Source organism: Schistocerca gregaria, chromosome 9 (assembly GCF_023897955.1).
Source record: "Schistocerca gregaria isolate iqSchGreg1 chromosome 9, iqSchGreg1.2, whole genome shotgun sequence".
Taxonomy (NCBI): domain Eukaryota; kingdom Metazoa; phylum Arthropoda; class Insecta; order Orthoptera; family Acrididae; genus Schistocerca; species Schistocerca gregaria.
Genome location: NC_064928.1, coordinates 77,884,143 through 77,903,035, shown reverse-complemented (window position 1 = coordinate 77,903,035; position 18,893 = coordinate 77,884,143). Strand labels below are relative to the sequence as shown.

Below are 18,893 nucleotides of genomic sequence, written 5' to 3'. Positions count from 1 at the left end.
GCATGTGTGTCGATTTGTACCTCTCTATCTACATTATTCCGTGATTTATTCAGTTTTCAAATTTATACTGATTTTTTGATCACCTGGTACATCTATGTCTACATACATACTCTGCAGTCCATCGTAAGATGCGTGGGGGAGGTTACCCTGTACCACTACCATTTATTTCCTTTCCCGTTCCACTCGGAAACACAGCAAGAAGGAGAAAACTACTATCTATGTGACTTCCAGTGTTCTCTAATCTCTCTGACCTTAAGCGAAATGTATGTTGGCGGCAGTAGAATCGTTCAGAAGTCAGCCTCTGAACTGCTTCGATGTCTTCCTTTGCTTCGACCTGCTACGGATCCCAAACACTCGAGCAGTACTCAAGAATAGGTAAGCAGTAGCGTCTTATACGCGTTCTCCTTCACAGATTATCTATAGGGTCCAAAAATTTTTCCAATTAACTGAAAGTCAACCATTTGCCTTCCCTTCCGCAATCCTCACATTTCATACCGCTTCGCAATGTTACGCCCAGTTATTTAAAAGACGTGATTGCGTCAAGCATAATGTTCTTAATGCGATATCAGAAGATTAAAGGTTTCTTTTTTCTACTCATTAGCGTTGAATTACATTTTTGTACGTTGAGCTAGCTATCCTTCATCACACAAACTAGAAATTTTGTCTAAATCATTTTGTATCCTCCTTCATCAGCTGCACAAGCACGCCTGACAATGGCAAAAAGCGCCGAAAAGTGCTTGTTGTGTAACTCCGTAATCACTACGGCTAAATTAATCAATAGTGAAGCAGAAACAAAAAAACAGTAATGTCCGTTATTAGTACGGATATGGATGCTACCTTTCTCATTCATCGATCTGAAATGACATCCTAATACGATCACATCCAAGGGCTCCGATCCGATATGAAACAAAACTAGAAAATACACACATAAAAATACAATCACGTTAAGTTTGAAAATTAAATGATCGGAAATAGGAAAAAAACACATCTAGGGCGACTGAAAAAAATCTAGTTGGATAACAGGAAAAATAGCCAAGGAAAAATTGCACTTTAATACTCCTCGTAGTGGAGAAAGAAGATATACATAAATGTCAATTCAGTTTTGATGCCATTTAAGTGTGAGTACTGACTAACAATAAAAGACAGAGGCAGTACTTACATGACATATCTGGTCTGTTAATTATTTTATATGTCACAAGTAAGTACTGCCTCTGTCTTCACTTACGCTTTTTGTATAAAAAATAGCTATCCTATAAATTTGTAACTATGTCATAGGTCATTTTAATTCTTTTAATTCTGATGAAGGCACTCTAGAAGTGTTGAAACCTGGAAGACTAGAAATATTAGTGACCGAGGGCTCATTTGTTTCAGTTTTAAGTATTAGCTGATTCCCAAGAATAAGCATCTGGATCGACTTCCTTAACTCTTCTGCAGAAAGGCGTGCAGTATACTGCTGCATCCACTTTCAATAAGCTACCACTAGAAATCAAAATTCGTAGCAGTAATCCACGCGCTTTCAAATCGAGACTGAAGAGTTTCCTCATGTGTCACTCCTATTCTTTCGAGGAGTTGCTTGAAACATTAAGCTGATTCTAGTTGTGTTGTTGATTGCGTTTTTCCGTTTCATAGACATTTTATTTTTGTCTGTTACCACTTTTATGTACTGACACGTTGCATGACCGTGGAGATTTGCTACTAAATTTGCTCCTAAGGAGCTTGGAGTCTAAATAAATAAGTAAATAAATACACTACTGGCCATTAAAATTGCTACACCACGAAGGTGACGTGCTACAGACGCGAAATTAAACCGACGGGATGATGCTGTGATATGCAAATGATTAGCTTTTCAGAGCATTTACAGAAGGTTGGCGCCGGTGGCGACACCTACAACGTGCTGAGATGAAGAAAGTTTCCGACCGATTTCTCATACACAAACAGCAGTTGACCGGCGTTGCCTGGTGAAATGTTGTTTTGATGCCTCGTGTAAGGAGGAGAAATGCGTACCATGAAGTTTCCGACTTTGATAAAGGTCGGATTGTAGCCTATCGCGATTGCAGTTTATCGTATCACGACATTGCTGCTCGGTGGGTTCAGGAGGGTAATACGGGACGCCGTGCTGGCGTCGTAACACTAGTAGTCGAGATGACATGCAACTTATCCGCATGGCTGTAACGGATCGTGCAGCCACGTCTCGATCCCTGAGTCAACACATGGGGACGTTTGCAAGACAACAACCATCTGCACCAACAGTTCGACGACGTCTGCAGCAGCTTGGACTATCAGTTCGGAGACCACGGCTGCGGTTACCCTTGACGCTGCATCACAGACAGGAGCGCCTGCGATTGTGTACTCAACGACGAACATGGGTGCACAAATGGCAAAACGTCACTTTTTCGGATGAATCCGGGTTCTGTTTACAGTATCATGATGGTCGCATCCGTGTTTGGCGACATCAAGGTAAACGCACATTGGAAGCGTGTGTTCGTCATCGCCATACTGGCGTATCACCCGGCGTGATGATATGGGGTGCCATTTGTTACACGTCTCGGTCTCCTCTTGTTCGCATTGACGGCACTTTGAACAGTGGACGTTACATTTCAGATGTGTGACGACCCGTGGCTCTACCCTTCATCCGATCCCTGCGAAACCCTCCATTTCAGCAGGATAATGCACGACCGCATGTTGCAAGTCTTTCTGGATACAGAAAATGTTCGACTGCTGTCCTGGCCAGCACATTCTCCAGAGCTCTCACCAACTGAAAGCGTCTTGTCAATAGTGGCTGAGCAACTGGCTCGTCACAATACGGCTGTCACTACTCTTGATGGACTGTGGTATCATGTTGAAGCTGAATGGGCAGCTGTACCTATACACGCCATTCGAGCTCTGTTTGACTCAATGCCCAGGCGTATCAGGCCGTTATTACGGCCAGAGTTGGTTGTTCTGGGTGCTGATTTCTCAGGATCTGTGCACCCAAATGTAATGTAATCACCTATCAGGTCTAGTACAATATATCTGTCCAATGAATACCCGTTTTATCGTCTGCATTTCTTCTTGGTGTAGCAATTTGAATGGCCAGTAGTGCAGAACGAGCCTTGGCCCGTTGGTGCCTTGGGACACGCCCCCACTGGGAGCCCCGGCGCCGTACTCACTGGGGCCCCTGGTCTGCTCGTGCTGGCCGTCGCTGGACGCCCCCGCGCCGCCTCCCACCAGCATGGTGCGGTTGAAGTAGATGGTGGGCCCTCCGGGCAGTCTCCCAAAGCGGCTCATGATGACCGCCTCGGCCTCCAGGTCCTCCCAGGCTCGGCTCACGTTCAGCTTGGTCAGCTGGAAGCCGTCGCACACCGTGCCCACAGACACCGGCGAGATGACTTCGACCACGTACCAGGTGCCCAGCAGCTGCGCAGATACAGACACCAGGCTATACGTCTTCAACCACTCCAAAATGTACTGACTGGAACAGAGAAATGACCTCCAACCACCTAGGATTCATAAGTAGCATCCACCTCTACATATGTATACTCCGCCAGGTACCAAGCGGTCTTTGGCGGATGGCTCAATTCGAGCCAAAGTCATATTTCTACCCCCCCCCCCTTCCCCCTCTGCTCCACACGCGGATCGCGCGAGGGAGAAACGACTGTCTGAGCGCCTCACTACGAGCTCTAATCTCCCTTATCTTTGAATGGTGATCATTGCGTAATTTGAAAGTTGGTGGTAACAATATATGCTCTACATCCTTGGCGAAGACCGTATTTCGGAATTTAGTGAGCAGCCCCTTCTGTTTGGCGCGTCGTCTATCTGCAAGTGTGTCCCACTTCAAACTTTCTGTAGCATCTGTAACGCTCTCGCATGACTAAATGTACCAGTCACGAAGCTTTCCGCTCTTCTTTTAATACTCTCAGTCTCTTGAATCAGAAAGTGTTCAAATGTGTGTGAAATATTATGGGACTTAACTGCTAAGATCATCAGTCCCTAAGATTACACACTACTTAACCTAAATTATCCTAAGGACAAACACAGACAGCCATGCCCGAGGGAGGACTCGAACCTCCGCCAGGACCAGCCGCACAGTCCATGACTGCAGCGCCCTAGACCGCTCGGCTAATCCCGCGCGGCCTTGAATCAGACCCAACTGGTAAGGGTCCCATACAGACGAACAATACTCCAAGACTGCGTGAACTAATTGTAAGCTATTTCCTTTGTTGAAGGACTGCATCGCTTCCGGACTTGGCGGGCAGTTTTTATGATTTTTAAAATTCTTTAGACTATTTTATATTACACTTAGAATATAACCACTGATGGTAATGTTAATACTGCTATGGTATAATCTTGACGCTGGTGGTACATGAAAATGATCGTGGTCACGATCGTCGTGGAACGATGGGTATGACTGTGGAATCTCAGGTACCAAATAAATGTCTTTCAAGGGGAGGGCGGGAGAATAATGGAAGGACGGTGTGAGGTGGGGCATTACCATATAACCAGGGATGAAAAGAAGGGTACGTCTCGGGGCTGGTTTCATCGTTGTACGGGGGGTTCTACATCGACATATATACTCCGCTAGCCACCAAGCGGTGTGTGGTGGAGGGCTCAATTCGCGCCAAAGTCATATTTACCTCCGCCTGTTCACTCGCGGATCGCGAGAGGGAAAAACGACTGTCTGAACGCCTCCGTACGAGCTCTAATTTCCCTTATCTTTGATTGGTGATCATTGCGTGATTTGAAAGTTGGTGGTAATAGTATATGCTCTACATCCTCGGCAAAGATAGGATTTCGGAATTTAGTGAGCAGTCCCTTCCGTTTAGCACGCCGTCTACAAGCAAGTGTGTCCCACTTCAAACTTTCTGTGAGATTTGTAACGCTCTCGCGATGGCTAAATGTACCAGTCACGAATCTTGCCGCTCTTCTTTGGACCTCCTCAGACTCTTCAATCAGACCCAACTGGTAAGGGTCCCATACAGACGTACCTCTCTTCTCATATGTCATGAGAATCATGAGTCACAGCAAACAGAAAATCTGTTGTGAGCACTACACCAAAGCTTATTAATGAAAATACGGTGAAACGTGATTTGTGAGTGGATTGTTGAATGCAGGAAGGACGTATGGAACATGTAGCAAGTTATCTTGGCTGGAGAGTCATCGGCACATGTAGAAGTGACTTCGAGTGTGCCCCAGGGAAATGTGTTGGTTCGCTTGATGTTATTCTTGTGTATAAATGACCTTACGGACGATGCTAATCGTAACCTCAGAATTTTGGCACACGATGCAGTTATCTATAATGAGGTACTGTCTGAAACAAGTCAGATATTGACAAGATTCCAAAATGGTGCAAAGACTGACAACTTGCTTTAAATGTTTAGAACTATATAATTGTGCACCTTACATAACGAGAAAACATATTATCGTATAAATATAATAATATAATAATTCAAAGTTGAAACGGTCAACTCATACAAATATCTGTATGAAAATCGTTCTGTTCTTTCGGGCATGTCCGAAAGAAGTAATAGCATTTTGGATGTTGCAGCTCAGTACTGCCGTAGGTACGCACTGGTTGGATGTAACTGAAGAGAGACTACAACTCGGATTGTGGTTAAGGGCTAATCCCAAGCTCATGGTTATGAACAACTGGGAGAAGTAACTTAATGGCAGCAGAGCCTTGCTGAAGGACCATAACAAGTGATCGCTAGACCGATTTCAGAAAGTTTAGTTTATAAATACATATGTTGTTGTGGTCTTCAGTCATGAGACTGGTTTGATGCAGCTCTCCATGCTACTCTATCCTGTGCAAGCTCTTTCATCTCCCAGTACCTACTGCAACCAACATCCTTCTGAATCTGCTTAGTGTATTCATCTCTTGGTCTCCCTCTACGATTTTTACCCTCCACGCTGCCTTCCAATGCTAAATTTGCGATCGATTGATGCCTCAGGACATGTCCTACCAACCGATCCCTTCTTCTAGTCAAGTTGTGCCACAAACTTCTCTTCTCCGCAATCCTATTCAATACCTCCTCATTAGTTGCGTGATCTATCCACCTAATCTTCAGCATTCTTCTGTAGCACCACATTTCGAAAGCTTCTATTCTCTTCTTGTCCAAACTATTTATGTCCATGTTTCACTTCCATACATGGCTACACTCCATACAAATAATTTCCGAAACGACTTCCTGACACTTAAATCAATACTCGATGTTAACAAATTTTTCTTCTTCAGAAACGCTTTCCTTGCCATTGCCAGTCTACATTTTATATCCTCTCTATTTCGAGCATCATCAGTTATTTTGCTCCCCAAACACCAAAACTCCTTTACTACTTTAAGTGTCTCTTTTCCTAATCTAATTCCCTCAGCATCACCCGACTTAATTCGACTACATTCCATTATCCTCGTTTTACTTTTGTTGATGTTCATCTTATATCCTCCTTTCAAGACACTGCCCATTCCGTTCAACTGCTCTTCCTAGTCCTTTGCGGTCTCTGACAGAATTACAATGTCATCGGCGAACCTAAAAGTTTTTATTTCTTCTCCCTGGATTTTAATACCTACTCCGATTTTTTCTTTTGTTTCCTTTACCGCTTGCTCAATATACAGATTGAATAACATCGGGGAGAGGTTACAACCCTGTCTCACTCCCTTCCCAACCACTGCTTCCCTTTCATGCCGCTCGACTCTTATAACTGCCATTTGCTTTCTGTACAAATTGTAAATACATATATACTTAGCAAAATATATCATGTCGCAGCAGTCTTACCGATACCGCACATCAGCACACGAAAAATACTAGTTGCAGCGTGTTTGTATGTGTGGAAACAAAATATCTTGGAGGTATCGTTCCACACGGCGACTTTAGAGAGGCACAACGGGGGACTTGGAATTAAAGGTGTTAAATCTAGATGTGACGCACTGCTTCTAATTCGTGTTTTTAAATTAATACATGCCATTATCTGCTTACACTCGTTGATAAATATCAACGGAGACAATTGAAAATGTGTGCCCCCACCGCGATCTCGTGCTTACATGGTAGACGCTCTCTCTGACTGAACCATCGAGGACACAGAGGATAGTGCACCAACTTACTGTCCAGTACAGACATTACCCGCGGCTGTCAATCTACCGATTGCCGTAAGAGTTCGGGCAGTGTGAGTGCATCCGCACTGAAGAAGATCATTGTCAGTATCTGCTCTTTTGGACATGTTGGAAAGAACAGGTACCATCTTCGTATACATAAGGCATACCGGCCAATGATCTTCTTCAGTGCGGATGTACTCACATTGTCCGAACTCTTACAGGGATCGGTAGATTGACTGCCGCGGGTAATGAATATAGCGGGCAGGGGCACTACAAATGTAGTGTGTGGACAGTAAGCTGGAGCGTACCAGAGACAAGCCCCTGCAGTCGGAATATCGTCTGTGTCCTGGATGACGTGCGGATCTCGCCGCCAGTGGTCACGTGGCTGGCCGTGTCTCGCTGTAGCTTCTGAGTACGACATAGCCATCCAGCTATGACAGCTCAGGTTAGGAAGTGTACGTCCAATTGTCTCGTTCCCGTTCGGATATGACAGGCCGAAAGTTTCTGAAATCGACGATTAGTTGTCAGAAAAGATAGATTTACAAGATGATGACGTGCACGGGTTGTCATATGATTTCCTTGGTAATGCAGTGTATGTTAAAGTGCGAGACGTTGAAACATGTACCCGGATTATGACAAAAACAGGCGGTTTTGCGAACTTTGGTTTAGGGTTGCGATGTGTGAGCATAATCAACCTCCCATTTGAACTTAAGTACGACCATTTCAAACAAGCGTTAACTCCTCATGGATCGGTTTTACAGGTTACTGGTGAGAAATGGTCTGGAAATAAACATTTCAATGTCGTCAATGGCGTACGAAATGTCAGAACTGATCTTCATAAGAACATCCCGTCGTATATTATGGTTCAATGCTTCAGAGACTTAGCCAACGAAGGACCTGTGCAGTATGCGGAACCACGGATCATCTTACGGCAGCCTCACCCAGTGTCAAATCTTTACGGAGGCCAAACCAGGCACTCACCTCCGCGGGCGATGTGCGACGTCAACAAAAACTGTCGTATGTGGAGACTTCGTCAGCCCCATTACAGGAAAGCAGGAATGGGCAGGACTGTTGTATATCACGTCAGGGAGAAAATGAAGGAAATCAGGATTCAACTGCACGAACCGAACTGACAAATGAAGAGAGTTCAACGGTTACCCTGCCATAATGTTTGAATCAGGCCTCTCGAGGAGACACTACTACCCAGACCGTAGACGGTAGCAAGACACCTGGACAAGAAATTACTATGCCTGTTTAACATCCCGAGGTACCACTACCAATAGGTACCAATCCCGGTGACGTTCCAGTGTCATCAATTGGCAGTGACATGCTAGTTGACGAGGACACAAACCCAAACAACCCAACATTCGGCGACCGGTCTGATCACCCAGTATCATGTAAGGACCATTCAAAAAAGTCGTCTAAACAATCGAAATGCCCTCCTAGAATACAAAGTCAGGAAGAGAACAGGAATCAGATACGAAAAGAACACGCACAAGAGGTATCCTTAAGATATCACAGACAGGGGAAACGGCGGTGGCTGATGCAAGTAGGGTAATGGCTCCCATTCGGAATGAGGGCATTCAGATGGAATTAGACAATCACGTGAATACAACCGTGTTAGCACCTTCCGGGTCCCACCCGGTTCCTAGCACGCTTTGGTCTGAGGAAACTGAGCAATAGTGTATAAATGCAGACTTACAAGCTGGCTACAGTTAATGTCTCTCGGTACAGTTACAATGTTTGAAAGCTTATCTCTACGCAGCTGACACAGGTGTTGCCATGTTACAAGAGGTTGCCGCAACTGAAGTAGCGGACATAACAGGTTATGAAGCCATCGTCAACATCGGAAATGAAGGAGGAACAGCGGTTTTATTCAAAGAGGCTATCGCGTGTCGAGCTCAAGTTGTTTTAGAGACTGGTCGGGGCATAACTGTCCAACGTCATGACCTCATTTTAGTAACGTATCCAACAAAAAACCATTCGTGGCCGTGGGGTACGGCAACTTAACGTCTCACAATTGCAGAATGCTGAACTTAACCAACACATTGGATTTGGCACAAATGCTTACACTCCCAAACGAGGTATCGGGAGCAGATCGTTTGGTGAACCGAATATGCAAAACTCGTACTTCGTAAATGCGTTATACAGTATGCTAAAGCGCAAGCATATAGGCGCAAACAAACGGCAGAATATTACTTCTTCTGTTTGCGAGACTTTTATCAACAACCAGATGGCCTTTCGGCTAACACACTCAAACTGAAACGATTTAAGTAGAAAATAACAGCCGTTGTCCGGCAGCGTCTGGATGGGGTGCGTGCCCCAGTTCGAGGCAAGGAGGACCTTACAGAAGAACGTACGTCGTTATACCGTATAATAAGGGAGACACGTAGAGGGAAACAGAGAATATTAACCGCGCCGGCGGACGATGACAAACGAGAGTAACTACTCAGACAGCCATAAAACAGTATGTGGCGAAGTGTTACAGGTATCTCTACGCTTGAACGGAAATAGGTAGACGCGACGGTGAAGAACTTTTAGCAAACTTTTCGACCGGAATAAGATAGGAGGATAATGCCAGCCCAATCGAACATATAACTCAGGACGAAATAAAAACGATAATTAACGACGCTCCGAAGAACAAGTCAGATGGTCGCGATGGGCTCCCGGTTGAATTTTATGTACGCACGTGGGATGTAATAGGGGACCAGCTCACAGATCAGCGAGAGGATTCACTCACCTTACTCAACGCTGACTTTAAGATTCTCACTCCTGAATACAAGAATGAAGCCTTTCCTGCAAAATGGGGAAGGTCCTTACCAAACGAGTGCAATAAAGGGTAGCTCAGTGCTTGATACCTTATGTGAGTATAGGGACGTCATAAAACTTACTTTTTTAAGTGACAATAGTCTTTCCTTATTGTTTAGATTTTGACAAAGCCTTTGATAGGATCAATCATGCAAAAATGGGTTTCAACGACCTCTTTATAACTGTCATACGTAAATGTATCAGTGGTGTTTTTTGGAGGATTAATATCAATAGTATACTGACTGAAACATTTCCAGTGCACCAATCAGTACGTGAAGAGCGTCCATTGTCTATGACGTTATATACGGTCGCGGTGAAGCCTGTCCTTTAGACAATGCACCAGAAATTGAGAGGACTACAGGTCTTCAATATGAAGACTGTTTGTCACGGATATGCTGGCGACATAAGTTTCATTGTAAATTCGGATAGTGAGGTCAATGAAGTGCAACGCTTGGTTATCCAGTACTCACGATCCTCTGGCGCTAAACTGAATCTTCAAAAATCCAAAATAATGCATCTCGGTTCTTACAATCGTGCAATAGCTGCGCACTGGTTGGATGAATCTGAAAAGAGACTCCAACCTGGATTGTGGTTAAGGGCGAATACCAAGCTCATAGTTATGAACAACTGGGGGCGGCACAGTGTGATCAGAGCCTTACTGAAGGACCATGACATGCGATCGTTACACCGATTGCAGGAAGTTCAGTTTATAAACACATACATACTTAGCAAAATGTATCATTTCCCAGCCGTCTTGCCGATACCGCACAAAAAATACTTGCTGCAGCGTGTTGGTACGTGTGGAAACAAAATATCTTCAAGGTACCCTTCCACACGGCTGCTCACCAGAGGCACAACGGGGGACTTGGAATTAAAGACGTTAAATCTAGATGTGACGCACTGTTTTTAACTCGTGCTTTTAAGTTAATACATGCCACTAAGACAGGCGTTACGAAGCTTCTGTTCCTCTCGTTAGATCCTGCGGGCAGAAACGCTCCTGTTAATGTAGTACATACAGATGCCAGCCGAGGATTACGTCCGAAAGTACTGTCTTGATTGGAGCTATATAAGACTTCCACCAGCACAAACCAACACTAGAAACGTCTATGACTATATTACCAGAAAACGTCTTCACAATCCAAATCAAATAAAATATCCTGCCAGAAACTGGATGAGCATTTGGGAAAATTTCAGTAATAAAACCTACCAACTGGAGTGAGTGCCGTATCAAATTGAGACCACCTCCGTACTGCGATAAAAGTCAGCTGGTAGAAACTGTAGAGCACACGTTTATATATAGAAATAAAATCGGAATTTGGGACTGGTCCAGCACTTACCTGCAGAACCACACAGTCGTATACGGATAACTGAAGCTTTGCAAACCTACTGGAAATGTTATCCGTCCGCAATGAATAATAGTTGTTCCTGGTTTCTGGGACATTCTGTGGTTTACGTCTTAACAAACGATACTTTCAACTTAAAAGGTTACATGTTTATATTACAGAGGAACATTTTAATTTGAAGAAGAACCACAAATATAAGGAATGTTTTCAAATTTTTTTATCTACTGCTTTATGTGAGCTAGAAGGAGGACACTTTTATTGATTGGAAGCAGAGTTCTTATTGTTCCCTTTCTATTACTCTTGGTATCATTTTTTATGTTGGTTCTAAAATGAGAACAGTTCTTATTTGGCAAAACCTTTCCGGCTCGTAATTTTCTTTCATTTTTTGAAAAACATATGGCTTCCTTACAGGCATCATATTTCGCCGTTGCATTAAATGATGTAAATGTTTTTGAGTGAATGTTTGTTATGGATTTTCCCGTCACCTTTTTGCCGGTTATGGGTTATGTCCTACACGGAAGTCACACCTGTGGACGCTATCGATAGGTGGGACTACACTAGGCATGGCCTTCACCTCAGTAGGAAAGGGAGTGGAAAACTGTCTGGGTTGATTGCAGAAAACTTCAGGGGGGACACTGTCACAAGTGGTAAAATACCAGTGGTCACAGGTGTCAGAGAGATGCCTTGTTTATATGATAGGGAAGGGGGGGAAGAAAACGAGTTTTAAGAGAGATTGGCAGACACACTCCGTTTGAGAAAACAGATGAACATGAGTCAGATTTTAGCATACAGCCTCCATTTAAACAATGTTTAACAGAAAGTAATCAGAAACTGCCAGTTCATCTTCGCCAAAGCAGTTATAATCCCACTAGTATGCACTATCAGTTATCTTTATTACACCAGAACACTCCGGGACTCAGAAATAAAGTTGATGAAATACTCATTTGCATTGATGAAATGAAGTCATCTAACCAAATTGACATAATCTGCCTCTCTGAACATCAAGTGACCACTGGTATAGATATGTTAGACATTTCAGGATTTAACCTAGCTTTCTACTTCTGCAGACTAGACATGGATGGAGGAGGAGTTGCCACATTTATTAAAAACTGCCTTAAATTCAAGAACATTGACATTAATAAATTCTGTTTCGAGCAGCATCTAGAAGCATGTGCAACAGAAGTAGAGTTCCATAAAAGATCCTATATAATACTAACTATGTACCGAGCACCAGCAAGGAATTATAATCTATTCATCAATCATCTAGACGCTCTTTTTGGTTATTTAACTGGAAGAAACAAAGAAATTTTGATTACTGGTGACTGTAATACAGATTTTCTAATACAATCTTCCAGTAAACATTTACTGCAGTTAGTAATGTTCTTTCACTCTAACTCACACTGTAAACTTTCCAACTAGGATCACAAAATCCTCAAGGACAGCCATTGATAACATTTTTATAGACAAATCAAAGGAACAAAATCATATCATAAAACCTGTAATAAATGAACTATCAGATCATGACATGCAGCTCTTGTTTTAGATGTAAATTGTAAGCAGATTATTAAGACTGCTAAATCTGAGTACAGGAGAGTAGTCAATCAACAAAAAATTGATTGTTTTAGAAAACTGCTCAAAGATATGAACTGGAAAGATATTTATAGTGGTCATGACATGAATGAAAAATATAACACATTCATGAACAATGTCAGTACCATGTTTGAAAACTGTTTTCCTCTAAAAGTTACTCAAATGAAACAGAAGTCTATAATAAAACCATGGACTACACAAGGAATAAAGATTTAGTGTAAGACAAAAAGGAAAATGTATCTGTCGACCAAGAATAGCTCCAATACTGATGATTTAGCTAAACTCAAGGAATATTGTAAAATATTTAAAAAAGTAATTCAGACTTCTAAACAAATGCACTACGAGAAGAAGATAGCAATCTCAAGGAACAAAATAAAAACAATATGGGATATAGTGGAAGAGAAGACTGGTAGAACCAGAAAGGAACAGGAGCAAATAGCATTAAGGGTAGATGACACATTAGTAACCGATGGGCATAGTGTGGCAAATCTATTTAACAAGTACTTTATATCCGTTACTGATAGAATGGGATTGTCAAGATCAGTAAATAATGCCCTTGAATATCTGAAACAAGCCTTTACAAATAGCTTCAGGTACATGAATATGTGACTCACTTCACCAAAACAAATAACTTCCACAATAAAATCTTTAAAAACAAAGCATTCTAGTGGTTACGATGAAATATCAACAAAGTTAATTAAGGCATGTTCATGTGAGTTTAGTACAATTCTAAGTTACTTGTGTAACCAGCAATTATAACTTGGACATTTCCTGACTGGCTGAAATATGCAGATGTTAAGCCTCTATTCAAGAAAGGGGATAAAGAGATACCATCAAACTATAGACCGATTTCCCTTCTGCATCATTCTCAAAAATTTTAGAAAAAGTAATATATAGGCAGCTTCTCAACCATCTGACTACAAATAACATATCATCAAGAACACAGTTTGGATTTCTGAAGGGTTCTGATATCGAGAAGGCTATCTACACCTACAGTGAAAAAGTACTGAATTCATTAAATAACAAGTAACAAGCAGCAGATATTTTCTGTGATTTGTCAAAGGCATTCGATTGTGTGAACCACAACATCCTTTTAAATAAATTAGAATTCTATGGTGTCACGGGCAGTGCTGTAAAATGGTTCAAGTCATACCTCGCTAACAGGAAATAAAGGGTGTCAGTGCAAGGGACTAGTGAATTAAGTCATCAGTCATCATCAGAATGGGAAGAAATAATATGTGGTGTCCCACAAGGATCCATTTTAGGGCCATTGTTTTTTCTTGTGTACATTAATTCGTTCTCACAGGGTTGTATGTGAACTGCATGCATGCGTTCCTGGCCTCGCTCTTCAATTATGCCGCTAAATCATGCAATCTTAGTCCGGTAGAAGGTATCTGGGGTTGTTTGGAACACCAGGGAACCGATCATCAAACAACGGTTTCAACCGTATCGAAGCCAATGTCAAAGCTTAGAGAGGCCTTAGCCTGTTGTCTCCTGGACGTTATTTACGTTTTGTCCTGTCTGCTTAATTTTGTCCCTATTGTTTTTCCCTTCTGTTCTTCCTCCCAGCACGACACTGCTGTAGCTGCTGTCGGCTAACCTGGCCCTTCTTCTGGTAAAGCCAACCTGACCTTCGTTAACACTCCATCTTCAATTTTTCTTTCCGTTTTTCAGTATATTGCTCTGACTGGCCACGCTAAAGATCCGACAGTGTTCAAATTTACCTGCATCGACCTTGTTTCGTAAAAGTGGTAACAATGCTTTGGTTGTTGAAAACTTAGATATCCTAACTCCTACACGTCCTGAAGATCACAATAACCCAGAAGGTACGCTATCTGATCAACTGTGTCCTGATTCCTATATACTTGAAATGAATATGGTGTGTGTTCACCCATTGCTTTTACGACGGCTAGACCTCCACTGGTTAGGAGAAAGTGGGGGAGGAGGTGGGGGTCTGGGGTCTTGCCAACTCGTCTCGTACAGGTTGCCTAAGGGATGCTGCGTTCTCGGAGTGCTGTGCAATAATTCAAGCAAATAACATCAACAGGTTTATTTCAATAAAGCAGATTAACAATACTTAACTTTGAAATAACAAGGGTGTCACAGGCGATGCGCAACATGCAAACTGAAATGTTCTTCCCTATAGGCGATGTCCAGTCAAACAATGGATATGGATCACTGATAACTGGTCTCGTAACACGCTCTGCTAGACCGCACTAGCACTCTGCGAATACTGTCCACCAATGTCCTGCCAAAGACGACAGGAGCGGCGCTTATATTCAGTTCGGCAGGATGCCGCTCCTATCGTGCTGATACCCTGTTCAGCGGCCAACTGGCCGACGTCGCCTCACCGCCTCCTCTGGTTTTGTGTGCTTTCTCTTCGTCCTGGCGCTTCTCGTTACGCCAAAGAAGGGGGATTTGGCCCACCTAAGGCATTTTGACACTTATATATGAAGGTGGTATCTGTTCCCGAAAGAACAAATACCATTGATGACCGTGCAGCTTCTCTAGAATGAAAGGATAATGAAATCGACACCCTAGCTGCAAGCAGGCGTTGATATACGTCACTGGGGACATGAAAATGTGTGCCCCGACCGGGAGGCGAACGTAGCAGACGCTCTATCCATCTGAGCCACTAAGGGCACAGAGAATAGTGCGCGTGCACTAGAGAAGCTTCACGGTCATCAATGATATCTTCATATACAGGGTGTTACAAAAAGGTACGGCCAAACTTTCAGGAAACATTCCTCACGCACAAAGAAAGAAAATATGTTATGTGGATATGTGTCCGGAAACGCTTACTTTCCATGTTAGAGCTCATTTTATTACTTCTCTTCAAATCACATTAATTATGGAACGGAAACACACAGCAACAGAACGTACCAGCGTGACTTCAAACACTTTGTTACAGGGAATGTTCAAAATGTCCTCCGTTAGCGAGGATACATGCATCCACCCTCCGTCGCATGCAATCCCTGATGCGCTGTTGCAGCCCTGGGGAATGGCGTATTGTATCACTGCCGTCCACAATACGAGCACGAAGAGTCTCTACATTTGGTACCGGGGTTGGGTAGACAAGAGCTTTCAAATGCCCCCATAAGTCAAGAGGGTTGAGGCCAGGAGAGCGTGGAGACCATGGAATTGGTCCGCCTCTACCAATCCATCGGTCACCGAATCTGTTGTTGAGAAGCATACGAACACTTAGACTGAAATGTGCAGGAGCTCCATCGTGCTTGAACCACATGTTGTGTCGTACTTGTAAAGGCACATGTTCTAGCAGCACAGGTACAGTATCGCGTATGAAATTATGATAACGTGCTCCATTGAGCGTAGTTGGAAGAACATGGAACCCAATCAAGACATCACCAAAAATGCCTGCCCAAACGTTCACAGAAAATCTGTGTTGATGACGTGATTGCACAATTGCGTGCGCATTCTCGTCAGCCCACACATGTTGAATGTGAAAATTTACAATTTGATCTCGTTGGAATGAAGCCTCATCCGTAAAGAGAACATTTGCACTGAAATGAGGATTGACACAATGTCGGATGAACCATTCGCAGAAGTGTACCCGTGGAGGCCAATCAGCTGCTGATAGTGCCTGCACACGCTGTATTTTACGGGAACAGCTGGTTCTCCCGTAGCACTCTCCATACAGTGACGTGGTCAACGTTACCTTGTACAGAAGCAACTTCTCTGACGCTGACATTAGGGTTATCGTCAGCTGCACGAAGAATTGCCTTGTCCATTGCAGGTGTCCTCGTCGTTCTTGGTCTTCCCCAGTCGCGAGTCATAGGCTGGAATGTTCCGTGCTCCCTAAGACGCCGATCAATTGCTTCAAACGTCTTCCTGTCGGGACACCTTCGTTCTGGAAATCTGTTTCGATACAAACGTACCGCGCCACGGCTATTGCCCCGTGCTAATCCATACATCAAATCGGCATCTGCCAACTCCGCATTGGTAAACATTGCACTGACTGCAAAACCACGTTCATGATTAACACTAACCTGTTGATGCTACGTACTGATGTGCTTGATGCTAGTACTGTAGAGCAATGAGTCGCTTGTCAACACAAGCACCGAAGTCAACATAACCTTCCCTCAATTGGGCCAACAGGCGGTGAATCGATGAAGTACAGTACATATTTACGAAACTAGAATGAGCTCTAACATGGAAATTAAGCGTTTCCGGACACATGTCCACATAACATCTTTTCTTTATTTGTGTGTGAGGAATGTTTCCTGAAAGTTTGGCCGTACCTTTTTGTAACACCCTGTATAGTTAAAATACGGCTACGCGGCCATTGACCTTCTTGTGCGGACGCACACGCTAAGACCCAACTCGTACGCGACCTGGTAGATTAATCTGCCACGAGTAATGAGTGTGGTGGGCAAACATTTATTAGGCACACTACGAATGTAGTGGTGTGGACATGTTGCGAATGTGGGTCTCAAGGGGAGCGTGCAAGAGATTAGTCAGTGCCCTCGGTGGCTCAGATGGGTGTCGGCACGGTAGCGCAGTGTGCACGGTCAGAGGGTTAGCTACCCTCTGTACTAAAAAAACTGAGTGAACGGATCAAACAAGAACCTGAACGACTGCCATCGGACGTCCGCCACGAACAGATTCAACGAACAATATGGAACAAAATAAGATAATAAAAAAGATGGATAGAGCGTGTGCCATCTAAGCAAGAGGTCCCGGTTTCGAGTCCCGGTTGGGGCACACGTTTTCAACATGTCTACATTGATGTATATCATCGTCTGATTACAGCTAGGGTGTCGCTTTAATTATCATTTCATTTTGACAATAACCTTTATTGCGCAATACCTAGAGGCTCCAGCTTTCGTATAGCGTTAACCGCATGTGTTTACTGTAAAGTGTCTTAAAACCATAAATACACAGCAACACGTTTTAGAAAAATGAAAAAAACTGATAATCTGCGATATCATTGCGTCGTTGTACCCGACGTAGCGGGTAAAATTACGTAGTAAGTGGGATAAGTTGTCGCAAGGAATGGTGTAAGGTATTTAATTAACACATCTTACAATACCCCCCCCATGAACCATGGACCTTGCCGTTGGTGGGGAGGCTTGCGTGCCTCAGCGATACAGATAGCCGTACCGTAGGTACAACCACAACGGAGGGGTATCTGTTGAGAGGCCACACAAACGTGTGGTTCCTGAAGAGGGGCAGCAGCCTTTTCAGTAGTTGCAAGGGCAACAGTCTGGATGATTGACTGTTCTGGCCTTGTAACAGTAACCAAAACGGCCTTGCTGTGTTGGTACTGCGAACGGCTGAAAGCAAGGGGAAACCACGGCCGTAATTTTTCCCGAAGGAATGCAGCTTTACTGTATGATTTAATGATGATGGCGTTCTCTTGGGTAAAATATTCAGGAGGTGAAATAGTCTCCCATTCGGATCTCCGGGCGGGGACTACTCAAGAGAATGTCGTTATCAGGAGAAAGATAACTGGTGTTCTACGGATCGGAGCGTGGAATGTCAGATCCCTTAATCGGGCAGGTAGGTTAGAAAATTTAAAAAGGGAAATGGATAGGTTAAAGTTAGATATAGTGGGAATTTGTGAAGTTCGGTGGCAGGAGGAACAAGACTTCTGGTCACCTGTCTACAGGGTTATAAACACAAAATCAAATAGGGTAATGCAGGAGTAGGTTTAATAATGAATAGGAAAAAAGGAATGCGGGTAAGCTACTACAAACAGCACAGTGAACGCATTATCGTGGCCAAGATAGATACGAAGCCCACACCTACTACAGTAGTACAAGTTTATATGCCAACTAGCTCTGCAGATGACGAAGAAATTGAAGAAATGTATGATGAAACAAAAGAAATTATTCAGATAGTGAATGGAGACGAAAATTTAATAGTCATGGGTGACTGGAATTCGAGTGTAGGAAAAGGGAAAGAAGGAAACGTAGTAGGTGAATATGGAATGGGACTAAGGAATGAAAGAGGAAGCCGCCTGGTAGAATTTTGCACAGAGCACAACTTAATCATAGCTAACACTTGGTTTAAGAACCATGAAAGAAGGTTGTATACCTGGAAGAACACTGCAGATACTAAAAGGTATC

General features: G+C 43.4%; 1 protein-coding gene across 1 annotated transcript in view; it reads right to left on the bottom strand.

Moving 5' to 3' along the window:
• LOC126291731 (uncharacterized) overlaps nt 1-18,893 on the bottom strand; it is a 235,149-nt gene that overhangs the window by 58,728 nt on the left and 157,528 nt on the right. Inside the window, exon 3 of the mRNA XM_049985403.1 lies at nt 3,150-3,396. Within this exon, the coding sequence (XP_049841360.1) occupies nt 3,150-3,396 (247 nt within the window). The remainder of the gene's footprint in view (nt 1-3,149; nt 3,397-18,893) is intronic.